The sequence below is a fragment of the Chlamydomonas reinhardtii genome, chromosome 16 (genome assembly GCF_000002595.2).
Source record: "Chlamydomonas reinhardtii strain CC-503 cw92 mt+ chromosome 16, whole genome shotgun sequence".
Classification (NCBI taxonomy): domain Eukaryota; kingdom Viridiplantae; phylum Chlorophyta; class Chlorophyceae; order Chlamydomonadales; family Chlamydomonadaceae; genus Chlamydomonas; species Chlamydomonas reinhardtii.
The window spans coordinates 987,289-1,011,942 of NC_057019.1; the positions used below are offsets into that span (position 1 = coordinate 987,289).

The window sequence follows — 24,654 nt, forward strand, 5'->3', positions numbered from 1 at the left end:
TACGCATACCCAGTCGGTGAAAATTGCCCAAACCACCGCTCCTTGCTACTCCTTGCGGTCCCTGCAACTTTCAAGTGCTGGTCCAGGCGGACCCAACCGTGGACCCAGCGCGCACTCGGGCAGCATGCGCCTTTCCCAGCAACTGCCGGCGTGCCCAAAGCTGAGTTGGGAGCCTCCGGTGAACACAGCATGGCGTGCACACGAATGCCTGGCCTGGCCTAGCCGCCCTAGCGCAGTAGTCTAGGACAGCATCGACCGCTACGGTGCGCCAAGCTTGTCCTCCCGTATCCTCGCATCCAACGCTTCTTTGGTATCCGTCAATCGGCCCGGTATGGAGCTTTCTGCCTTCCCGATGATCACAGACAGCGAAGCCCAGTGCTACAGTGCACGGTCTGGCTGAGGCGACCTCGCAGGCTGACGGGCAGAGCGCCAGCCGAGTAACGGAACCCCGCGTCCCTGCCTATCCCTGCAGCTCGCTTGCCCCACAATTTCTGTCCAAGACTCCTCAAGTACATGATGCTAACCGTACCGAGCATGGCTACCGACCCAGTGCTCGTATCTTGTAGATGCCCTCAGGCACCCGGCATCTACACATGCGTAGATGACCCTGACCGCGGCATCTACACTTAAGCCCCCAAGCCCCCCAAAACGTCTACGCTTCCCCCATTTTTGCACCAAAGCCGGCCAAAACCGTCTACACTGCGTAGATGCGTGGCACCCAAACCCAAAAATTTTTCTCCGCCTTCGGCGGATTTTGGGCAGATTTCTACAGTGTAGATGGAAGATACGAGCACTGTACCGACCTACCGTGATACCCTTGCTACTTTGGTATTATGCAAAAGCACTCAAAGGTGTGCCACTGGCTGATGTTTACACGAGCTGGGGTGTCAACGAAGCTACGGTATCCATACGCACGGTACCTTGAGGGCCGCGTACCAGAAACTCTCCAGTCATGCAGTGCGTTTGTCGCCATATAATTTTAACAATTCTCCGTCGGCAGCTCCTACACGGCTACAGCTCCTTTCCATTTGCTGGTGCACTAAAATTACCAATTGTCCCACACACAGACACACTCTTCTGCCTTGCAAGTTGCAGCCGTGGTCCTTGACCTGCTGTGGGCCACGCCACGTAGCCACGCCAGCTGGCGATTGAAACTTCCATCCTGCAACGCGGGGAGTCGAAGCCCCGCCCCCATTCCACCATAGTGGCCTCTCTGAGGCTGCATGCTAACACTCGATTTGGAGCCACGTGTTGAACCCAACTATGCATCAATCACTTCCACCGTGCGTGCCGTAGCGCACGCCGCACACAATTACGCATGGTCGCGCCTAGGGATGTACCATTATGTGCCCCAACTCGTTGAATACCGTACAGCGTGCCTGGCTCACCGGCCCCGATCGCGGCCCAACTGACAACAAGTACCAGCAGCCAAGCATTCAAACCACTGGCCCGCACTGCGCATCGGCCTGGGACCAAGCGCCTTCAGGCTACGCCGCAGCTCGTGTGCGCGCCAGCAGCGCCCACTACACACCTACCCACCATTATGCAGAAGCCCGTACAGGCATGGCCTGCAGGTCGTGACTGCAACAGCGATCACGGTGTGCAAGTCGCTGACCGTTGGCTTCAAGCATACCGCACTTCGGTATCAAACGACGTCCACGACGGTGATGAGGGTGCGATGCATTGCTCGGCAGTAACCCAACAAGTCTGCAAATGCTATAGAATAATGCCTTCTGCGATAGAGCTAGTGTCCTTGCGGCAGGGTCCGCTCGGCGACGTGCGTATCAGCAGCATAGAAGGATGCGGCGTGATCCCGCAGCGACCAAGGTGCTGTGTACCACATGCATGCTACATGATATCGCGTCCGTTAGCGGCACACATGCCCTGTACTACAGTCCGCTGCCACACTGCGCGGGACCGTAATACAAGTGGCCGCATGATGATCTCTCAATACCCCGTCAGTACACACGGAAAGCCCAAGGCGCACAGACACGTGCAATAACGGATGCTAAGCGCGCAGGTCCTGCTACCCGCCGGCTGGTTGCCATCAGCGATTGCCGAATGCTCTCAAGCCAAATCATTGCATACTATTGAGTCAATTCACAGTATCCTCTCGGAATCAAGAGTCAACAAGATGTACACTTGTACGCCAACAGCGAGCACACAACCCCTATGGCCGTGCATGAGCTCCGGAGATGCGAGCAGAGCTTGGGGTGGTGTTGCCGGCCGTGGAGCCCGCCCCGGCCGAGTAGAATGGATCCTGCTCCCCATTGGAAGCCATGTTCAAGGTAACCTGCCCGCCGCCGCCACCACCGCCGCCTCCATTCGCAAGCTCAGGAGGCAGTACTTGGCTGTTGGAAGTGAGGCCGAACGGCACGGCCCGCGGTGTCGCCTGGCCCACACCCTCCGCGCCCTGCTGCTGTAGCATCTGCAGCAGCGGCACCGGCTGCCGCACCTGTGCGGGCGCATGCATCGGCGGCATTGGCATCGGCGGCGGCGCCGGGTTGCGGTAGTTGACGGGCGTGGCACTGACGTACGCGCCGGCGTTGCTGCTGTGCGAGGTGCGGGCCAAGGGCGCACCGGGGCCCGCGGGGCCGCCGCCTGCGTAGGAGCCGTAAGAGCCAGATCCCCCGAAGGACCCAGGCCCTGCTTGCAGCTGTGCCTGCGCTTGTGCCAGGAACGCCGCCATGTGCTGTTGCTGTTGGTGTTGTTGCTGCTGCTGCTGCTGCTGCTGCTGCTGCTGCTGGAGTAGATGCCCTGGCATTGGAAGCATCGCCGAGACCTCACTCGACGTCTGCTGCTGCTGTTGTTGCTGCTGCAAATTCGGCGATTGTTGGACCCCAAACGTCGCCATCTGCACTTGCTGCTGTTGCTGCTGTTGTTGCTGCTGCTGCATGTGCACGGAGCCGCCGGTCTGGTGGTGTAGGCGGCTGCGACCCGACGCGCCGCCCGGACTGACGGTCATGCCTGCGGCCGCCGGCCCGCCCATGAGCCCCGGCGGCGGCGCCACGCCGCCCGCCGCCAAGTGCCCGCCCGGGCTCACCGGCTGCATGCCGGGCGCGCCGGGCACACCCCACGGCACCGGCGGCGGCGCCGGCGCGTACATGGGCGGCGCGCCCGCCAGCTCCGGGGCCATTGCGCCGTACGGCCCCACTGGCCCCTGCGGCGCCACGCCACCCATGAGGCTGCGGGTGCTGTTGCCGCGGCTAGGCGCGCCGTGTGCGGCGCCTCCACCCCCACCCCCCGGCCCCATCATGCCCAGTGCGCCCACGTAGGGGTTGTTGTCCATGGCCGCCGCCTGGTTCTGAGCCAGGAAGGGCCACTCCATGCTCGGGTTGCCGCTGGTGGCGTAGCCGGTCTCGCTGGCGGCGCAGCTGTAGCTGCCGCCGCTGTTGAGGCCGCTGCCGACGGCGATGAGCAGCTGCCTCAGCACCTCGTGCGCCTCGATCAGCTGCGGCCGCTCTTCCAGAGGGCGCCGCATACAGCGCGCCGCCAGGTCTGCGAGCTGAGGCGGCGCGGTGGGCGGGAAGGAGGGATAGCCGGTGGCGTGCACGTAGTGCTTGACGCCGCGCACGCGCTGGTAGCAGGGCCGGCCGTGGTACATTTCCCACAGGCACACGCCGAAGGCTGCGGGACGCGCACACATGGGCAGGGCAAGGGGTTTGCACAGCTTTTCAATTGATGGCCGTTGGTGCTCGTTGCAGGGGAGGGAGCGGCGGGATGCAGCAGGGAGCAGGGGTGAGGCAGCGAGGGATGGCCGTTAGTAGGGGTGAAAGGAAGGAAGCATTGTCGGGTAGCCGTGTGTCGGTGCCCATCGACAGCCATTGCCACTCACCGTATAGGTCCGAGGCCTTGGTAAGGTTGCCGTGCTGCCGCACCTCCGGGCCTGTGGGGCGTTGCCACAGAGCCACAGCGCGTCAGCGCACTTGCACTCCACTGAGACAGCATTTGTTGTGCTCCCTTCGCCCTCTTTATTCACCTGCCCGCCCACAAACACGCATGTGCAGACATGTACATGCCCCAGCCCTCCTGCCCGTCGCGCCGTGGAGCATCTGCAGCCACGGCAGTTTCAGCTGCGGCGGCGGCACCACACTCACTGGCATAGAAGGGCGTGCCGGTGCGGTTGTTGTCCACGGAGTGCTGCTCCGGGTCCATCTTGACGCTCAGGCCGAAGTCCGCCAGCTTTGCAATGTAGCGGCCGGGCCGTGACAGGTCGGCCTTGAGCAGGATGTTGCCTGTGTGCGATATGTGCAGCGTTTGTGTAAGCGGTGCGCATGAATCTTACAGGTTTTCCAACACCTGCGACATCAAATAGTGCGACAGGCAGTAACAAGAGGTGCTGTGGGAAGACCCCAAAGCGATGGACGCAGCAACGCCGGCGACTGCCCAATCTACCACTCCTGCTGACCCCTTTGCTCCCTCCGGAGAACATCCCTCCTCCCGTCTCGCCCGGCCCCGCCCATGCTACCCCCGCACCCACCTGGCGTGAGGTCGCCGTGCACGATGTTCTTCTTGTGCAGGTGCATCAGGCCGCGCACAACGTCCAGCGACAGCCGTAGGATGAGGTTCTGCGTCAGGGAAGGCGGGATTCCAGGATTCCAGGCATGACTAGTGAAAAGAAGGCGATGCTGCAACAGCGTAGCGTTTCACGGAGAGCTCGGACGGAAGGCGGTGCCAGGTCCAGGAGCGGAGGCACCAGGGCGTCAAGCAAACAGCCAGCAGCTCCATAACCCTTAACCCGCACATTGACCATTACGTTTCTCGGCAATTACATACGTCACACGTTCGCGTTTAGGCACGATTGCGACTCACCAGGTTGGGCTGGCCGTCCGGCCCCTGCAGCATGTGGTTCTCCAGAGCCACACGCAGCGAGCCCACCTCGCAGAACTCCTGTGGGGGGCAGCGGCACGACAGGCAATGCCGGGTCATGCGCGTGCAGGCAGCAGCGTACAACACCGGTATCTCAGCGGCGTGCGAAACCGCAGCCGCCGGCGCAGCTGCACGAGTCACACGCCAGGCGCTCCACCCACGCACGCGGCGCCCGGTGTGACCTCCACCCCAGGCCCCCCACCGTCACTCCCACAACTCCACGCCCACCTGGATGAGATACAGTTTCCACATCTGCGGCTGCATCGGCCCCGCGCCGCTGTAGCTGCCCCTCCGGCTGCCGCTGGTGCTGCCGCGCCGGCTGCCGCCTCCGCCACCCGGCGATGCGCAGTCCAGCGCGCCGCCGCCGCCCTCCGGCCCCGGGCCAATGCCCAGCAGTGCACTGCCGGCGTCCGGCTGGTTGGGCTGCACTGGCCTGATGTCGTATGAGTAGGTGGTGACGATGTTGGTGTGCTGGATGTTGGCCGCGATGGCAGCTTCCGTCATGGCGCGCGTCTGCGGTTGGAAGAGGGAGGTGCGAGGTTTGCAGGTCGGGGTTGGGGCTGGGGGCTATGTAGGGCAGCGACGCGTTGAGGAGGGGTCGGTGATGTATTCATGTGACACGCGGCACCGCCGCCGGGCCAGCCTCTTCCCAACTTGGAATTGTCCTGCCCCGCTGCTGGCAGTGGCAGGCACACCGGCTGCTCCCGTTTCCTTTCCCTCCCTCCTTCCCACCCTCCCGGAGCGCCCCTCACCCGCATCCGCTCGTCGCTGTTGGCAGCGAGTCCGTCTTTGAACTCAATCACCTTGACCGCCACGTCAATGCCACGCCACGTGCCTGTGTGGCGTGTTCCAGGCAAGGCACACGGGGACAACGTCGACACCGTGTGCGTGCCGTCCGGTATGTGCGCACGTGTCGCATGTGCGGGCGGCATATAGGGTGCCAAACCGTGTCAACCAGCGCTTCGTATGCGCGTGCGTGAGAAACAGGGGGCGCGGAGCGCGGCGCGCTCTGCCGCGCTCACAGCCCCAAGGCACACAGCAGTGCAACGCCCGGCCCTTGCTCACCCCTGTACACCACTGCGAAGCCGCCGCTGCCGAGCGGCCCGTGTATGGTGAGGTGCTGGTCCTCAATTTCCCTGTGGTACACACACGCGTCCCGTAAGACATGAACGGCGCGGGGGACAGGTCAGCAGGCTGCACGCGCGAGCAAAGGCCCCAAGGGCTGCACGGTGTGCCGGTCGGGCGTCGAAAGCGTTGGCTGCCAAGAAACAGGGCCAGGTGGCGAGGCGAGGTAAAGTCGTGCGCCTTACCGGGCAAAGTCCAGGATGAGCTGGTGCAGCTCCACGTGAAGGGGCGGCTGCGACGGCACCTCGCTCTCGCGCGACGTGTGCTCGCCGCTGCCGCTGGTGCCGTTGGGTGCGCCGCCGCTGCCGCCGCCAGCCGTGCCGCCTGCAGCCGTGCCCCCGCCGGCCGTGCCGCCGCCAGCCGTGCCGGCACCGGCGTTGTTGCCGTCCCCTGACTTGGACTGCTGGAGTGCCGGCAGTCCTAGCTTTTTGATGCCGCTCGTGTCCTGCACGCAGCCGCCGTGTGAGATCTTGTATTGGCATGTGTGACACGCGTGTCCTTGCTAGCCGTAGCATCACTGCCGACTGTCCGTCTTGGCTCCTGCAATGACCCCGCCTCCAAACCCTCGTTGGTGCCATGTGTCCCTGACACATGCCTCGTCGCCTGTGAGCCTGACACCCCCTCCCTCCCCCCTGTGCTCCGCTCGTTTTCGTTGGTTTTGGTGTAGTTTGGGCCCTCCCTCCCCCCTCCCTCCCCCCTCCCTCGCTCTATTGCATTGGGTTTGGTTTAGTTTGGGCTGGTATCTACAACCCCCCTCCCTCCCCCGGCCCTCCCCTCCTCCCTCCTCTCCTCCCTTCCCCCTCCCTTCCCCCTCCTCCCCGCCCTCCCCTCCTCCCTCCCTCCCCGCCAACGCACTACCGCTCACCGAGTTGGCATGCGTGCCCGTCTCCTCTCCGCTGCGGTCGGACGCGGGCGTGTTGCCGCTGCCGCCCCACCCGCCCGCGGAGCCGGCGTCGCCGCCCGCCATCGCCTTCTCTAGGGCGGCTGACGCCTCTGCCTCCGCCTCCGCTGCGGCCAACGCGTCCGGGCTCTCCGGCGACACGCCCTCCTCGTCCTCCTCACCATCCTTGCTGTTTGGTGCAGCGGTGGTGCGGCGGTAGCGGCGGCTGCGCCGCAGCAGCATGTAGGCTGCCACCACGGCCGCCGCCGCCAGCAGGGCCGCGCTCAGCGGCACCGTGACCGCAATGGCGATGATCGCGGACTGGGACAGCCCTCCGGCGCTTCCGCTTCCGCTGCCGCCGCTGGGGCTGGGTCCGGCGGCAGGGGGCGGCGGCGGCACAAGGCCGGCGGTGCCGTACAGGCTGGCGCTGAGCAGTGGCGGGAAGGGCGTGGCGCCGCTCGTGTCCGTGAGCACGGTGTTGCTGGCCTGTTGGCGGAAACACAGCGAGTGGCGGTTAGGCCCCAGCTGCCCCTTGGACTCTCACCTACAGGCCGTCGCGTGCAGCTGCTACCCCAGCTGGTAGCTTCCTGCGCCCATCCGCGCCGTTCTGGGATGCAAAATGCACGTGCGGCACATCGACCCATGCTGCCCCGCACGGCAATGCACAACCCCGCGCTGCCCCGCACTCACAATGAGCCCCATGGCATCAAGTCGGTCCAGCAGTATGGAGGCGGCCGTGCTGGACACCACCTGGGGGCGGGGGAGTTGGGGCGGGGGTTCCAGGCATAACTAGCAAGAAGACGGCGATGTCGGGGTGCGGGCAGCAGCGCACACCTAGAGACAGCTAGCGCACAGGTGGGGGGGGGGAGCGGGGCGCCACACGCCAACACGCACAGGACAATCGCAATCGTGGAGCGGAGTGCAGCAAGGCCGACATCAGCATTATATGGCGTTGAAAGGAACACTCCGGCCCAGGCCTACGGATTTCACGAGGCAGGCAGGCATGCTAGAAGCGTCACCCAACGTCACACTCCATGCGGCCCCACACGTCGCACTCCATGCGGCCCCATGCGCTATTGCAATCCACACGCGCCATGCCTCAGGCCGCCCCGGGCCTCTCGCCTGCACACACAGCGGCCACGCGCCCTACCTGCACGCCGCGCAGGCTGGCGTTGAATGCGGGGCTGGGCACGCGGCCGCCTGGCTGCCCCAGCACCGCGGCCAGCGAGCGGTACTCCTCTGTGGGCAGCGCCAGCGTGCAGTCCTGAGGAGCGCAGGGCGGCGGCGGGGTTACATTCATAATTGTTTAAGAAGTGACGGCGTAGCCAGGACCAGTAGTATAGCAGGCGCGTTGTTGCCTGGGTGCGGTCAGGGCCTACAGGGCGAGTGGTGGGGGCCCATGCTGCTGCAGGCCCAAGCCAGCATTCCCAGGCAATGCGCTGGCGACGAGTCCTCAAGTCCTCGGCTCGTGAGGGTCCCCTCCCTTCTCTGTCAATCCCGCCTGCCGTGTGTGGCGCCCTCCGAGTCGCGGACGCCCTCCCGCCCGCCCATCCATGCATCAGACGCCTCCGCCGACGACGACGCTGCCAACCGCGCACCTGCAGGATGAGGAAGCGGCTGCTGGCGGCCGGCGGCATGGGCCGACCCACGGGCCACAGCGGCGCCGTCATCTGGGTCAGGTCGCCCAGGTCGTAGGTGCGCTGGGCGCTGGGCATGTTGAAGGGCGTCAGAGACCTGTGGGGTGGGAAGGCGGACGAGCGTCGGGGGCCGGGGTCAGCGTTCTGGCGGCCTGGGTTCGTGGGAGTCACACATGTGGCAATGGACGTACGAAAGTACAGGAGGAGATTAATACCCCTGAGTTCCATGCAGGAGCGTGCCTGAGGGTGAGGGAGGCGCCAGAACTCATGGACACGAAGCGCGGCAGCAGGTTGAAGTTGAGCCAGGTGCTGCCGGGCCGGGCGGGTGTGCCGCTGACGGTGATGTTGCAGCTGATGTTGAAGCCCACAGACGGCCATTTGGAGCCGTCGATGGAGAGGTTCGCAAACAGGTGGAAGTAGGCGGTGGTGTTGGACAGCCGGGAGCAGGCCGGCAGCCGCGACACGCCCGCAAGCGCGCCCTGCGAGCACACGCCAGTGTTCGAAAGGTTGAGAGTCGTGGCCCCATGTCAAAGCGAGGGAAGTTACCCCTCCCCCCCTGCTGCAGTTCTCCTTGCCGCGCGACTGTTTCCTTACGGGATTGGTTCAACGTTAACTCCCCCCCCTGCCCTGCCCTGCCCTGCCCTGTCCTGCCCGGCCCGTGTTACCGGCGTCCCAACCAACCGCCGAGCACACCAAACAACACACCGCCCCAACCCGGCGCCGCGCAGACCCCACACCTGCAGGTCGCTCTGCGTCCACACCGGCACCACGGTGGTATTGAGCGGCGTGTTGAGCGCAAACAGCGGCACGCCGGCCCGCCGCGCCGTGAGGTTCAGGCCGGTCATGACGTCGCTACGCAGTGACACGTTGAAGAAGTCCATGCCGTACGCGTGCATCTGCGTGAACGTCAGCCACGGCACCGCGGTGGTGGGCGCCTGGATCTGTGGGGCGGGGCGAGGTGCCAGGCATGACGAGTCAGAAGGGTGCGATGTTGAAACGGAGCAGCGCTGTACAGTCACTCCATACCGATGAGCCGATGCGCGGGCGATTTACCGCCATGATTAATCAAGGAGGAGTGACCCGACGCGGGTCGACCCGGGAGGTCCAAAGAATTGGGAGTTTCTGCGGCGGGGATGCATGCAAGGGTGCGATGCCTGGTCCCCAGCACGCTGGTTGCCCATCGCCCAGTTGAATGCCCCTGCCCGTCGCACCTCGATGCTCGCGATGCCGATGCGGAATGGCGCCGCCAGCACGGCCAGCGGCCCCGCGGGCGTGGTCACGAACGTCGCCCAGACGGACATGTGCTCTGCAGGTCAGGTTGGCGAGTCAGTCACGCGGCCCCGCGGTGGCAGCCTGCGAACGAAGCTGTTCCTGTAACCCGGGCAGGCCACGCCCACGGCCTCCCCGCGCCCATTTTTGCACACGCCCATGCCTCCATGTCCTACCCGCTACTCCGTTTGTCAAGAGGCTGGCCGCCACCCCGTTTCCCATTTGCCTGCCATCCCTATTCATGCAGTTCCACGTTCTCTCACCAAGGTCCTCGGAATACACGACAATGTCCGTGTCCGCCACGACAAGCTGATCCGGCGGCCTGCACGGGTAAAGCCATTTACAGTTCAGCACTGCATGCCGTTGAACCCGAATGCAGCTTACAGCAGTCTGTCCCAGTGCTTGATCGCCCCTAGCTTCCATTCCACCGCCGCTCTCCCAGGCCAAAGCCAAGCCCAATGCAGCTTCTCGCACCACTCAAGCCCCGCGCGGCCCCAGCGCTCCCGTCCCATTCCCTTTCCCCGCCCAAGCACCGCGCTCCAGCGACATTGCGCGACCTCGTGCAGCAGCCCGCTCACTTGGGCGCCAGCGAGCGCTTCACGTCGACGAACCACAGGAAGCAGGTCACCAGGCCCAGCCCCGTGAACGGCACGGGCGCGTAGCCCGCCACCATGCCGGCGTTTGACAGCATGAGGTTCTGCAGCGTCAGCACCTCGCCGTCCACCACGTGCACAACACCAATCAGGTCCTGCGGGCATCATTGGCCGGGTTCGGTGATTGCTGGGAATGTTTAAGACCTGCACAAAGCAGCTGTCAAGCACTGTCACGGTACGCAAGCATGGGCCAGCTGTGGTTGCCGCTTGTTCGCGACCGCGGTCCAGCCACCCCAAGGCCGCAGCATCCTCCGCAACAGCAGCTTGAAACCGCGCCCGCGGCCGCTTTGGCCGCGACAGGAACCCCCCGTACCCCGCCCGTCCCGTCCCCGCCGTCTCGGCCCTCGTACCTGCAGGTCGATGCGCACCCGCCGGCCCACGCTGGTAGCATTGCCGCCACCGCTGCCGACCACAGCGCTTAGCGGCACGGCCGCCGCCGCGCCCACCACCGTCACAGTGCGCTGCAGCGCCACCCCCACGGCCGGCCACAGCGGACTGCCCAGCACCAGATCCTGCCGTACCACAATCATCACTGGCCCGGAGCCGTACAGCCCTGATGTACTGCCGTCATTGCTGTTTTGTACGACAGACGCCAGCGAGAGCGCATTAAAGAACTCTAGCTCGTCGCTGACGCTGACGGCCGTCGTGACGGGCGACGCGGTCCCCACCGCTACGGCTGGCGGCCGGCGGCAGGTGAGCGTGCAGGACGTGAAGGTCACCCCTGACTGCTGCCACGACGAGATAACTAAGTCGCCGCTCGGGGCCTGTGCGAGGCACGACAAAGAATTGCAGGGGTCTGGAGTCCGGCCACGGCAAGGAACACACACACGCTACATTAGCCCGACGCCGCTGGCGTGAGCACACTGTCACATGCGCTTTTGCCCTTGGGATTCATGCTAACCGTGCCATGAGCGCCCCTGTGCACTTTGGCCGCTTTGTTTCTTCGCCGTGTGCCTCCGCTGCCACTGCGTGGGCTCACCCACAGCCTGCTCTCACCAGCGACACGGCCGCTGGACGCGCGGTCGCCTGCCATTGCTGATAATAGTACAGCGTTGCACAGTCCGTCTCCAGCGACACGTCCGTGAGCTGGAGCGAGGCGCCCGGCTGAACTGAGATGGCGAGGAGCTTAAACGCAGCCGCGCTCGGCGTGGCGAGCCGCACGCCGGTGATGCTGGCGCTCAGAACTTCAATGTTAGCACCTGTGTAACGGGAGCGAAACGTTTCAGCTAACGAACGGAAGCGAGGGTCCTCGAAAAGAGCATCCCCGCACCTGGCGTGAGCAGCAGCAGGGTCGAAGCCCCATACGCCAGGTCTAAGACCTGTCGACTTCCGCTTGGTGAAGCAGCATAACGTTTGGAAGCGTCCAGCACCATCGGCTGCGTGCCCTGGCTCAGACACGGTTGGAGCTGGCTGAGCTGCAGGGTAGAGCTTCGCAGCAGGCTGGAGCAGTCCACTGCCTGGCCAAGTGCAAGACGGACGCCAAGAACTCCTAGCCAGGCTAATAGCAAAGTCCATGACGGGGGACGCATTTTGCCACGCAAGGGCCCGCCTGTGCAGGTCCCCTGCGACATGCCTAAATATTAAGGTGCCCAGGAGCAGCCAAAGCCGCCATTGTCCCTGGGCTTGTTTTGTTGGACAGCAGTCAACCAAAGCTGTAACTACTCGTCTTTATCTGCAAATGGAGATTCAAGCAGACCACTTCTATATATGCGTAGTAAGAACATTATTCCGACCGAGGCCCCCCTCTAATCGCCCACGGGATTGCGGCACGCGACTGACCGGTGGAGCGCCCGAATCGCCAATGGCGGCAAAATATTATGCACAATACGATATTGGAAACGTTTGCTCCCACCGGCCTGCCAAGTACGGCCGGCCGCTCTCACACTTGCGAGCTAGGCACCCAGGCAGGGGCGCAGGGGCACGGGGGCCGCCGGGAATCGGCCCGCCGACTAAGGGAACGGATGGGAGTCATGTGGTGTACATAACGGTATGCGACTATCCACCCTGGGGCCTGGCAACCCGGGGCCGGGGCGCGACCGGGACCGGGGCATGTGTCGTTTTACATGGCCACATCACGCAGGAAATGCATGCGCGTTCGGCCGCACATCTTCTCGCCGCCTGATAGCCAGCGCCCTTGCAGCTTTGGCTGGACTCCACACTGTCCCATACATCCGCATGCAATCCTGCAGTCGGCGGATCCAAGTTCCGTTACATGCCGTGCCGTGTTCCCGCATGCCGCTTGGGCGTGCGATGGGACAGTGTCAAGGCAGGTTGGTGAAGTCCCACAGGGTGCAGCTAATTCCCAGACCCCAGAAGATGGCACACAATTTGCAACGGCAGGGCAGGAGTGCGCGGCTGGTCGAACGCCGGAGTTACTGTACCGAAAAGTTGCTGGAAGTTGCCGCTTGGGCACGCAAACTTCGCGTGAGGAATCAAGAATGCACGCCAACAAACTACCAGCCTGCCAGCAAGTCAGCGACTGTCAGCGATGTCTCGTACAGTGACTCAGGCGTGACACCAGCCACGCGCTCATGCCTTGACGTCGCAAATTGACTGTTGGGGTCTGGGAATGCGCTGCTGCACACTACGGGCCTACGCCAACCTGCCCCTTACCGCGTGCCGTTACCCTGTCCCATCGCACCCAAACTTCACGCCTTGCAGATCTGCCCGCCTACTAGGGCTGTTTGTCAATGTCCATACGCGTCCCTCGAGACTGCAGCTGCCGCACGCTCACATTCACCTGAAGAGAGTTGGCGGCAGGTTTGCTGGATGGGGATTGGGGGCTGGGAGAGGCTGAGGGACGTGGAGGCGACGCCGCGACGAGGGATGGGTGCTGCTCCTGGGCTCCTGGCGCTCCCGGCCGACCGCCACGCCGCACAGCCTCCATGCCATTGTCGGTCGTGCGCTTGGTACGTGCCGCTTGCGCGGGACAACTATATTCTGTGTCTTGCCCTGATAGGTACCTCTTGCATTGTAATGTGGATGGCGCGGACATGCCTCTTACTGTGCATGTACTAGGCATGTACGAAACACAATAACGCGTAGTGTGGGAACGCAGCGCCACGGCAAGAACCACAGCGCCAACAGGCGCTGCTGACAGTCTGTCGGTGAGGGTGTTGTCAGGCAATACAGGCGAAGCGTATCCTCCGCAGTACGCCTCCCCCCAGGCCCCAGCAATGACTACAGCCGCGCGAACCGATAGAATCCGAGCCAGGGCGGAAAACGAGCGCTAAAGTATCTGCATCCACGATCTGCTTTCTCGTCAGGCGCAATCAGTGTGTGTCGAATTATGCGCTTTGGAACTGGCCACCTATGCACGTATACACCATGAATGTATGTTGCAAACCCGAGGCGCCTCCGAGTTCTGTAACCACTCGTCACAAGGACAGCCCAGCGGTGCTCTCGAGCATCATGTAACGTACTGCCAGGGGCTATGAGCCCAGCCCGAACGCCATACAGACCTCAGCGCGTAATCACAAAACTTTTGAGAGTCACGACGACGACGTCCAATCCTGTCAGCCGGTATGAATGCAGCAGTATGTTGAGAGTGTGTAAGTGTACCACCGCAAATCACGAGCCCGACGGTGACCACACAGATCAATGCTCCAGAACCCTTCCAACCACAATGCAAATGCTCAAGCGGAAAGCGGAGGCTCAGCAGAGAGATCTTGCGTGCACAATGCCACAAGTTTCTACCTCCCACACCTCAAGACCCCACGACGATGCCGATGGGCGATGACTGCCCAAAGTACATACGAACCCACTGACCCCCATGACGTTCTCATGCGCCATCCCGGAAGTTGCGCATGCTCCTGAACACATAGCTCCAGCCGCCCCTAATTTCAAGCGGCGTCCAGGAGCGCACAGTGTCCCAAGCCCGTGACAAGTGCACAGTATCCGCCTCCAGCAGTCGGCACCGCAGCCCCTTCACGACAGGGCGTTCGGCCAGCTTGCGGCGACGGCCAGGTAGCCGCCACGGACTGACAACTGCAAATGATGCTTGCAGCAGCATCAAGATTGCAGACGTCGAAAGCTGTCAACGAATGACACGTCCGACGATGTACGTGTTGTAGGTGTTATCAAGCACGATCCCCCATGGCCCAGCCGCCTTCAAGCACCAAACAAATGGCACAGCTTTACTTGTCCTTCTTGAAGAGGCTCTTCAGCTTGCTGGTGATGCCCTTGGACTTGCTAGAAGACGTGGCTGGCGACTCCAATCCGCCCACGGCTCCGATGGCGGCAGCCGCCACAGCCCCGCTGGAGGAACTGGTGGTGGACAGGACGGCAGAGCCCCCTGACGGAAGCTCCAGGCCGGCGCCGGAGCGCTTGGGCTCCAGCGAGGTCGTCTGCGGGACGCGGGTGACGATCAGGACGGTCGGGACACACAAGTAGAAACCCAGAAGGTTTGAGGCAATACGAGCATGGAGAGGCCCGGCCGAGCACTTGGCGCGCCCCTTGGCCGCCAGTTGATGCTGCCCCACTGACACAGCCGTATCCGCCTAGACCGCCGGTCTTTACCTTGAGCTGCTCCAGAATGGCGGCCTGTGCGGGAGACAGGCTGTTAGTTGGGCTGGCGGCCGCAGGCATCGCGGCAGGCGCTGCGGTCGGCGCAGCGTCCAACGCTGCTGCGGACACGGGCGCTGACGCAGGAGCCGCCTGGACACGTAGGGAGCCCGAGGCCGCGGATACGAGACCGACGCCGCCCGGGCCCAGTGGTGATTTCTGCCTCGCCAAGACGAGCCCCGAGCTGCCTGATGCCTCCACCCGGAATGCGTCCGACGCATTCACACGCATGCCGTTGCCGCTGGCACTGCCGCCCGACTCGACCACGCCGCCCTCCGCCGCACTGGGCTCCACCGGTGCACTGACGGCCCCCACTAGCTGTTGCACATTGGAGCTACTGCCCGCGCTGCCGGTCGACGCGTTCCCTGCGGCTAGCAAGCTGCCAGCCCCGCCCGCCGCCCCGCCGACCAGCGGTGACGCCGCCTGGCTGCGGCTGTTGGCGGCCACCTGCGGACTGTTTGGGCCGCCGCCGGTGCGGCCACTGCGAGCGTACACAGCCCGGAAGCTGGTCTCACGGCCCGACGGTTGCGCGCCGGAGGCGCCGCCGGTGCCGAATGACCCCTCGCGCGCCCCCAGGCCAGAATTTGACAGCTGGCCGTAAGAGGCGTCGCGCGCCACTGGCGGCTTGCCCTCGCGGAAGCTGTCCCCAGCTGCCAATATGGACCCCGTGGCGGTGCCGGTGCCGCGCCGCGACGGCGACGCCCGGACGGGTTGGCCCCCGCTCCCGCCACCAAAGCCCGAGCTGGGGTAGCGCTGGTACCGCGCCGGGTCCTCGGCTGCGGAGCGCGGCGCCGGCGCGGTGCTGAGGAAGCTGTTGGCGATGTTGGTGTGGTCGCCGGTGACAAGGAGTACGTTAGCGTTGATGGAGGCGCTGGAGGCGATATTGTCGGCGCCGCTGACGAGCGGGCGCGAGTGGCGCTCGCCCTCCTCCGTAGCGGCCTCGGTGATCGCCTCCATTGCCATGACGCGGTTGGAGCCGATGCCGCCGATGTTCTCAACCGACCTGTTGGTTGATTGGTCGGTGCGGCGTTAGATAGTCGGTGCCGGGTTGATTGGGGCCTTGTGGTGCGTGGTGCATACGGGTTGGATTGGGTTGTGGCGGCTTTGCATGGGGTGTTGTGGTCACTGCAGCTGTCGGCATGTGACTGCTGCCAAGGCTAGCGCGGGCTTGCGTAGCCACGTGCATCGCTGCGGCGCTGCAGGGCTGCTACACCAAGCGACAAGGCCAACCGACGCCAACCCGGCACTCACTTCCCGGAGCCGGTGATGACGAAGGAGCCCTCCCGCTGGCCACCCGAGGTCCCGGACACGGACAGTGAGGTCGAGGACACGGAGTGGCGGTAGGGCGCGTCCAGCTGGGAGTCGAAGGAGGAGTGGCGCAGCAGCCAGTCGTCTTCCACACCACCGATTAGGTAGGTCTGTGTGGAGAATGCGCGGAGTTAGGCTATACTTTAGCAGGTTGCAGGGCGTGGGGGCGGTAGGTGCAAGGCTGAAGGCGAGGGCGGCGCGGTGTGGCACCGCGGGTGCAGGCCCCACAAGCGGCTTTGCGCGCGAGTGCGGCACCGCGCCGGAGCAGTGCGAGCCCGCCTTTGCCCGAAAGCGATATTTACCACACATTGCAGGATATCCATTCGCAACAAAGCAATGCATCCTGCCAACACGCCAGCGAGCTTATGTTTGTACTTTGTCCGGCTCCACCTGCGCCTCACCGTCATGTTGCCGCGGCCCTTCACTGCGATGTTGCCTCGCTCCCGCACTCGGTACTTGTGCTTGTCCACGATGCGCGCGTAGGAGGCGCCGGAGATGTGGATTTTGCCCGGCAGGCCGTGGCTCTCCCTGCAGCGGTGGACCGGTGGTGGCAGCGGCGTGGAGGGAGGGTGGTGATGAAGAAGTCCCGACTTTTGGGAGTACTGATGTGTGCGCGCTTGTGTGCGATACGGCGCTGTGGGCGCGGCAGCAGCTGCGGCTGCAAAAGCCGCGGCCCGGCCGCGGCCGTATCACCGTTACATACGGTACTCATCCATGCAGCTAGCACCCACAAAGCACCATGTGCTCACATGCGCGAGGCCACGTTGACGGTGTCGCCGTAGATGGAGAAGCGCGGCGTCTTGGCGCCAAGCACGCCGCCCACCACAGGGCCTGGGCAGGACCGGACAGGACACAGGCGCGGTAGCGCGCAAGTGGGTGTTCAGGTGCAGGCCGCACGCATGCGACGAAGGGGCTGATATGTCCAGGCTGTTACAGGCGGTCTACAGAGGTCCGCAATGACAATGAAGACGCACGGCACCGCTGCACCGCTGCAATTTGTAGATCAAACCTGGTGCCCATATGCACAGCGCACCTGTGTGGATGCCAATGCGGATCTGGACCGGCTCGCCCTGCGCGTTCTTCACCTGCCTGTTTGCAGTGCAAAACAAACAACATGTGTGTACGGTAGTGAGTGAAAAGGCCGGCCAGCAACAGCCATCCAGTGGGCATGCCTAATCCACGATTTGGGGCCAATGGTGGCATCAGGCAGTGCGGTTTCGGTATTTCCGCTCACCTGGCCGCGTCCTGCATGCGGATGGCGAAGTCGATCACCACATCCACGTGCTTGTCGCACTGCAGGTGGCAAGTAACACGGGGGGTTGTAGATACCAGCCCATACTAAACCAAACCCAATGCAATAGAGCGAGGAGGAGAGCGTGGGCGATGCTTGACAACGGAGTGGCACGCGACAATGGTCCCCATTCCCGAAAAGCACCGAGTTCCCAGGTTCCCAGCAAAACATCCCGCAAACCGGTAGAAAGAAGGCGATGAGCTCTTCGGTCTTGCGCTTGTGGGCGGTGCTGACGGTAGCCGCCTTCGAAATTGCCACCCAGGCTCAAACACACGCACGCACGTTCTATCTAGCAATGCAGACTAGGCACACGTTGAATACCCACCTAGAAGACATCAAGGGAGCCCGGGCGCCGAGGAGGAGACCAGCGCCAGGGCGGGACGTTCGCATGTGCAAAAAGGGAAAAGGCAAACGGTGTGAGCGGAAAGGCGCGCGAGCGGAAAAGGCAACAGTACTCTATGTGCATGAGCCTGGGTGGCAAGAGAGAGGGGAAAAACAGGCAGCGGGCAATTAAATAGAGGCAAGCACGCATCGGCATGGGGCCACACGAGGGCCAGGGGGCACAGGGACAGGGGGAGGGGGGTGGTTAGGGGAGAGGCAGGGGGGGGGGTTTGCAAGGATTGGTACAGAGAAGTGTAGCGAGGGGGGGGGGAGTGAAGCAAGGGAGGCCAGCATGTGAGTGGCGTGGCGTACTTCCCAAGTGACACATCAAAGGGGGCTCAACGTCAAGGGGCTCCGTCGTGTCGCGTAACACGCACACACACAGCGCTCGGCGCACCTCGGTGGTAAGGTTGCACACCAGGAAGTAGGCGTCTCCAATGGTCTCCAGCTTGTAGATGTCTGGGAAGTCGTCAACCACGTCGTCGAACCTGTGTGTAGGGCCACGTCTTGTTTCGGTGACGCGCGAGCATGATTACTGGGCACATTAAAATACCGGAGACCAGCTGCGCATGCTGTTGAAAACTTTACAGACGGTAACCTGTGACCTGTAGGCACCTCCAAGCCCCCCCCCCCCGAAAGCGGGGTACCTGCCGCCTGCGACCACAACTCACTTGTCGTACATCTCGTTGAGCATAACGTACACCTCCTCGGGCGTGCTTTTGGCCGAGGTGTTGGTGAAGCCCACCATGTCTGCAGCAGCCCACACACACACGTGCACACTTCAGAGAATAGGTACAGCGAGACGAACCTTGCCAAACCTCCTGCTCAAGCATGGTCGCGGCCTCACTGCTGCTTCCCTCACGGCTCGCGCCCAGCACTTCCAGGAGAACCACCGTGGCATAACGAAACACGACACGGCAGGACACGGCCTGCCCTCGCACCCGAGAACAGAATGGTGACCTCGCCGTAGCTGATGGGCTCCACCTTGTGCCCCTCGCGCAGGTCGGCCGCGATGTCGGCTGGCAGCATGCGGTACAGCAGCGCGTCCGAGCGGTGCTTCTCCTCGTCCAGCCAACGCGTGGTCTGTGGCGGGAAGGATGAGGATGAGGATGAGAAGACGGGGGTCACAGCAGGGTTGGGAAGGCAATGGAGCGTTGGGAGGTTAGCCTTGCGGGGCGGGCATGCGCTGGGCATCGATGGTTGCAGCGCCTGCCAACACGGACTCTGACGGTGCCGCCGACAGCAGGCCGCTCTGTTCGTCTTGGGCCCACCCAAACAACCTCCATTCCTGCAACTCGGGGCCCGCTGTCCCTTCCGCACGCCTACACCCTGCTCACCAGCTCCAGCCGCTCATTGGCCTGTCGCAGCTCCACCGCCATTTTCTCAAAGCGCTCCTTGAGGTCAGCCTCAGCCTGTGTGTGGTGTGGGGTGACATTCATGGCTAGTTAAGGACGAGGGGGAGGAGTGAGGCAGCATGGCCGCCATGGTGTCGTGAGAAGGCGAGGAACGGTGCAAGCAGGCGCGCGCGCGGACAGAGCCCGATGGCAAGATCAAGTATGCTTGGGGAAGTGCAACCGGTCTAGTCGGCATCCTGGTTTCCCTGCGAGGGAGCAGGTACACCGACGTCCTTTCCCCGGGCTCGCTCCTTGCAACTGCTGCCCACGTGCCATTGCTTCACCTGACATCCATGGGGAGGCCCCTCTAGCTTGTCTTTCCACTGAGCCTGGCGAAACACAGCCGCCCTGGCAAACCCCGGCCCTCTCTGCCCGCACCTGTCGCTGCTCCGCTAGCAGCACGAAGTCTCGGCTCATGTCGTGCAGCGGGATGTCGGACAGGTACAGGCCGTGCCCGTTCATCTCCTCCAGGTTGGCAAGGCGGGGGGAGCCCAGGAACAGCAGCGCGGGCGTGCCGTCCTTAAAGGGGCGCGGGGGGGGGGGACGGGGCGGGTCGGGCGGGTAGACTGTACGGTTAGCATGGAGCAGCGGGCGAAAGAGGGCCGGGCCGTCAGTTGGGCGCGTGTCAAACCCAAACTGCCGACAGTCTCGCCTGCCCTGTTGCCGCCTCACCGGCATCTGGGTCTTGACCATTTGCCCCTTCAGCTCCAGGCCCGACTCCAGAGCCTGTGTTCGCAGCGGCAGCATGGGTTCGTCTCCAGGAGGATACACCAAGGCCACCAAAGGCTGTGTAAGTTGCAATGAACAAGCCACGCCACTGCCGCTGTCTGCCCGGCATCCCGCCATGAGCTCGATGGCGCCCAGTCGGTGCTCACGCGCCGTAATGCGCACGCACACCACATGCAGCACGTTGCATCCACGGTCCCACGCCCAACCCAACCTCACGCGCCCCAATCCAAGTAACGGGCCCCGCCCAGCGCCCCCCCTCCAAAACCATCAGCTCCCCCTTCCACGTTTCATACAAACCGTTCGCATGAGCGGCTACCCCCCAGCGCCCCCACACACCTTAAGTAAGAACAGGGTGTCGGCCTCCAGCAGGATGCGGTCCCACTCGAAGGGGATGAAGGGGTGGCGCAGCTTGAAGGTGTCCGACACGGCCGACCCCGGGGTCAGACTGGAGAACAGCCGCCGTAGCACCGCGCCCGCCTGCGTTCGCCGCGCGTGTGCGGGGGCAGCAGCGGGACCGACACGTCAGCGCCAGCAACTGCATAGCTGCATGCCACTACGAGAGGTGCGCTACACCCGAAATGCGCTCAGGTTGCGCCAAACCCTGGCTTCGAACCGCCACACACGGTTACACATGTTCGACAGACCGCACGGCACAGACTCCCGCCCGCCAGATCTTGTGTGCGCCCGCGCCCAGCCCCGCAGCCCCGCAGCCGCCCGCGCCGCACCTGCAGCACGCTGCAGTCCTGTGCCAGCAGCAGGTGGAAGGGAAACATCTCGAAGAAGAAGTCGCGCGGCATGGCGTAGGTGGAGGCCAGCGCGGCGCCGTGGTCGTCCCAGTGCGACAGCGACTCCTGGTGCGGGTAGGTCACGCGGAACACCTGTGCGGGCCGGAGCGGGCGACGCGAACGCAGCGTCAGCGTCAGCGGTGGGCCCGGTTCGCAAGCGCTGGCGTGCTCGCCCATGTGTTAGGCTTAGGCATATAACCCCACGCACACAGGACCAGAACCGGCACCGTGGGCTACAGTGACAGGCGCCCCACACCTCGGAAACCTCATGTTCGCCCTCTCCGCCGCACCTCGTGGTCGCAGTCGCCCGCCTCGCGGCTCCTCACCAGCTCCAACTCCACGTCGTGCCCAAACAGCTTCTGCAACAGCCAGGGATAAGGACATGATGATACCGCGACGCTTATCATGTGATGGTGGAGCGCGTTGGTGCAGCAGCATTTGGGCGCCAAGCGCTGCAATGCTGGGATCACAGGTGCTGTCCGTGCCCATTTGTAATGTTCCCCGGACCATCGGGCCACGCCACAAAAGCATCGGGCCACGCCACGGTGCCACCCACCCACCTGGCTGGCTCCCTTGAGCACGCCCACCACGATGGGCCACAGCGCGGGCCGCACTGAGTGGTAGTGCAGCAGCAGAGACGTGCCGGTCACCTGCAGGGGGACAGGGGGCAGTGAGGAGGGCGGTGGGGAGGAAACGCGGACCACAGCTATTGGCTGTGCACCGCAAGGCATCTGACCAAACCAAACAAGGCGAAGTTGCTATTTAGGTTGACCAGGGTTGCCCTTCAGCGCCCGCCAGCACCCAGCCAGCCCGTCCACCCGCCACCCCGTTCGCACCTCCTCGACGCGAAAGGCCGGCGCCACCATGGAAGGGAAGCCCATGGTCTGCGGTATGTCGTGTGGCATGATGGCAGGCGGTTGGATTTCGCACAACAAGGCATTTTCTTTCGCACTTTGAGAGACGGCTGTTCCTGTCAAGTGACCGCCCGCTCCCTCTCGCCGCTTCTTACGGACCCGTCAGGTCCTGTCGTCCGGTGAAGACTTAAGCGGTCCGGCGCAGCCGCTACCGCTCGGTCGTGGGTTACACAGTGGTACACAACTGGCTTCTTCCCCTTTCATATGCACACACGCGCACAAGGGCTTCGTTTTACTGTTTCCTCAAAACACACACACACACACACACACACACACACACACACACACACACACACACACACACACATATATACACACACGCACCAGGTGCAGGTGCAGGTTGTTGAGGTTGGCCAGGAACTCGGCGATGTTGGAGCCCAGGCTCTGCAACAGCCGCAAGTAGCCCTGCTTGATGACGTAGTTCACAAAGTATGCACCGTACGCCTGCGGGCCGTGGAGGCCACGTGCGCCATGCCGCGTCAGTACGACAACAACAAGGAGGACAGGGAAGGTTTGCAATGCGGTGTGGTGCAACGCGCGTGTCGGCGTGTGTCGCAGTAGAGAGGCAGGGCATGGCGGTGTCAGGGGCCAGAAGGGCGCGGCAGCACAGGCATGATCAGCCGGCCGTTCGTAATGCAAACCCAACCCGGCAACCCATGGCTGCTATGTGTTTGTTTGCAGCTCCAGGCGCGGCAGCAAACCTTATCCTAATCCCCTCGTGTCACGTAGACCACAGATTAAACCACATGCCAGCTCCGCGGCCTACCCAACACCTCAACGGCCAGCCCCTGCCACCCTGTGCCCCGCTGCCTCACCTCCAGCGCCTGAGGCACTGTGACGCCCAGGATGCCGGCGCCCGTGATGACCAGGTCGTACGTCACCTGAGAGGCAGGCGGGCAGACGGGTGGTTGGAGGCTGGGCGGCTGCTTAACTGGGTGGGTAGCAAGTCTCCATGATGAAGCAGTAGAGTGGCGGGTACCGCAGCTGGGTGGGCACGGTCGTAAGTAACGCATATGCCCCGACCCGGCGCCCCCCAACACGACGACATGACCAAAGTCTCAATCGGCGCATGCCCGACCGCCGGCGCAAGCAGCCTGAGCCGTCGCAACCCGCCAAGTCGGTTCTGAGGGACTGGCCAGCGGGCTCGACGGCAGCGGTGGCCGTGCAGAGCATTCGGCAGCAAGGCAGCCCATCATGGCTACGCCCTACACCCGCCGCGCCGGCCCCCCGATCTGTGATCTGCCCAGGTCACAATGTTGGGGTTTTGGCTGATCTCCCGCACCCTGCGGCGCCCAAACCTGCCGCGGCTCCCCAAGCCCACCTTGTCCGGGTACGGACATGATGACACCCAGTTGCAGTCCACGTGCGCCTGTGAGCATATGTAGCAACACGCCAAAAGCAAGTACAGTCCATGCAGGAATGGTCAGTGCTCCACTGGGCCCAAGCAGGGGCGCCTAGCGCTACTACCACAGAGTGCGGTGTGTAAACGCCGGTGTGCACATGCGGGGCCCCTACGCACGCCGGTGCGCTATGGCTCGTAAGTAACCTGTAGACCAAGTTGAACTGCACCTAAGTCACGTTGCCCACCTGCTCAATAATCTTGAGCCAAGCATCCCGACCAAACGAGTCGCAGATGAAGGCCTCAACTGCGAAGCAGATGCGTTCATGCGATCAGTATCCAGCCTCTCCCTGCCCCACCTGACCTCCAAGTGCGTTCCTCTAAACCTAACACCGCCATGCCGCCTGTGCCTGCCCGTGCTCATGTGATTGTATCACCGGATGGATGGCTGAGCAGCTGTGCCATGCATGGGGTGTGCAGATGCCTGCGCTACACGCCAGTCCATCAATGCACCAATGCGCGGGGAGGCCCCTGAACGGAACCTGCCCTCTCAAGCCATCTAGAAAGAATACGAGACACATGCCGCTTTCCCCTGCATTCGCAAGTTCCGTCTGCACAGCGCCAGCCCGCATGCGTTCGCCCGTCACCTCGCCACAGCCTCACCGCTCAGGTTAATCCTGCAGAGAAACGAGCCGGGAGGCGCAGGGTTAGTAACGAGGGCTGCTTCATAAGGAAAAAATGACGGTCTGAGAGAAATGATGAGGGGCGCCCGCGCAGTCTCCTTCCGCACGGGCCGCACGGTGTCGTATGGAAACCTGGCCTGACACCCGTCGATTCGCGCGTGCGGCACCGCAGCCCGTGGATGTTCTCGGCTACACCCGGGTTCCTATAAATAAGCAGCTTGTGCATGATGCATCAATAATGGCCTTTTTGCTAGGGTCCGCCGGAAAGCCCGGAAACTTGGCGGCCAGCGACGACGCCCAACAGGATGGCCAGGTTTTGGCCAGGTCTGAAGCGATGCACCGCCCCTCACCATCGGCACACCACCTCACCAGCCAATCATTTTATAGGCGCCCTCGCAGAGCAACAGGCGGAGCTCACTGCTGTCCCCACGTTTCTTGGGCGCTAGCTATAAACAAAGCTCCAGCGAAGCCTCTTCAAAGGCCTTGTGTAAAAGAGCGCCGTGCCAGTGGCAGCGCGCAGAAGGCCGGCTTCGCTCAGAAGTTGCTCTGTGACCTCGCGCTTCCAACGCAAGCGACCTGTCTGAGACTATCTACTTAGCCATGTGGACACATAGCCGCAAAAAACAGAAGCGTGACTTCTAGTCAAATAGTATTTGGCCGGTTCTATAGCCGCGGCGCGCGCAGGGGCAGTACCAGTGATTGATTAAGTTGCTTTGACATGTGCTGCTCCAAAGTAAAGTCTGAGGGCCTACGCCGGCGAAGGACGTCAATGGTCCAAGCATTGCGCCGGCCTGACACAACGCAATGCTTTGACCTGTGTTGAAGCGCCACGAC

At 63.4% G+C, this 24,654-nt stretch overlaps 2 protein-coding genes across 3 annotated transcripts; both read right to left on the reverse strand.

Annotated features, from left to right (window-relative positions):
• Nucleotides 1-9: 9 nt before the first annotated feature.
• CHLRE_16g649000v5 (uncharacterized protein) lies at nt 10-12,115 on the reverse strand. The gene is made up of 21 exons (XM_043070764.1): nt 11,704-12,115; nt 11,430-11,632; nt 10,784-11,197; nt 10,359-10,528; nt 10,044-10,102; nt 9,723-9,817; nt 9,249-9,452; nt 8,752-8,990; nt 8,473-8,608; nt 8,025-8,138; nt 7,565-7,624; nt 6,860-7,360; nt 6,180-6,439; nt 5,935-6,005; nt 5,622-5,704; nt 5,098-5,382; nt 4,813-4,890; nt 4,481-4,568; nt 4,098-4,235; nt 3,836-3,886; nt 10-3,627 (listed from the first exon to the last, which is right to left on the reverse strand). The coding sequence occupies exons 1-21, from the start codon at nt 11,804-11,806 to the stop codon at nt 2,171-2,173; spliced, it is 4,809 nt and encodes a 1,602-aa protein (XP_042915407.1). The 5' UTR covers nt 11,807-12,115; the 3' UTR covers nt 10-2,170.
• Nucleotides 12,116-13,391: 1,276 nt separating this feature from the next.
• On the reverse strand, nt 13,392-24,587 carry CHLRE_16g649050v5 (uncharacterized protein). Of its 2 annotated transcripts, XM_043070765.1 has the most exons (25): nt 24,190-24,587; nt 23,801-23,814; nt 23,386-23,444; nt 23,120-23,167; nt 22,614-22,679; nt 22,123-22,242; nt 21,721-21,768; nt 21,445-21,534; nt 21,175-21,243; nt 20,825-20,977; nt 20,436-20,576; nt 20,043-20,096; nt 19,749-19,889; nt 19,314-19,388; nt 18,918-19,059; nt 18,648-18,726; nt 18,374-18,464; nt 17,776-17,838; nt 17,539-17,597; nt 17,338-17,393; nt 17,054-17,135; nt 16,706-16,832; nt 16,248-16,414; nt 14,952-15,999; nt 13,392-14,779 (listed from the first exon to the last, which is right to left on the reverse strand). In XM_043070765.1, exons 1-25 carry the CDS (start codon nt 24,198-24,200, stop codon nt 14,570-14,572), a joined length of 3,213 nt encoding a protein of 1,070 aa, XP_042915408.1. In that variant the 5' UTR covers nt 24,201-24,587; the 3' UTR covers nt 13,392-14,569. The 2 variants fall into 2 exon arrangements, with proteins under 2 accessions (XP_042915408.1, XP_042915409.1); XM_043070766.1 differs by lacking the exon at nt 17,776-17,838.
• Nucleotides 24,588-24,654: the final 67 nt, after the last annotated feature.

Coding starts and splice junctions, on each gene's coding strand:
- CHLRE_16g649000v5 (XM_043070764.1), bottom strand. CDS start 11,806: ATGGTGCTGGACGCTTCCAAACGTTATGCTGCTTCACCAAGCGGAAGT. Junction 8,609..8,751: donor GGCGCCTCCCTCACCCTCAG/GCACGCTCCTGC, acceptor CCCACCCCACAG/GTCTCTGACGCCCTTCAACA. Junction 3,628..3,835: donor CAAGGCCTCGGACCTATACG/GTGAGTGGCAAT, acceptor CGCGTCCCGCAG/CCTTCGGCGTGTGCCTGTGG.
- CHLRE_16g649050v5 (XM_043070765.1), bottom strand. Junction 21,244..21,444: donor TGCTCAAGGGAGCCAGCCAG/GTGGGTGGGTGG, acceptor TGGCTGTTGCAG/AAGCTGTTTGGGCACGACGT. Junction 17,598..17,775: donor TCATCGCCTTCTTTCTACCG/GTTTGCGGGATG, acceptor TGCCACCTGCAG/TGCGACAAGCACGTGGATGT.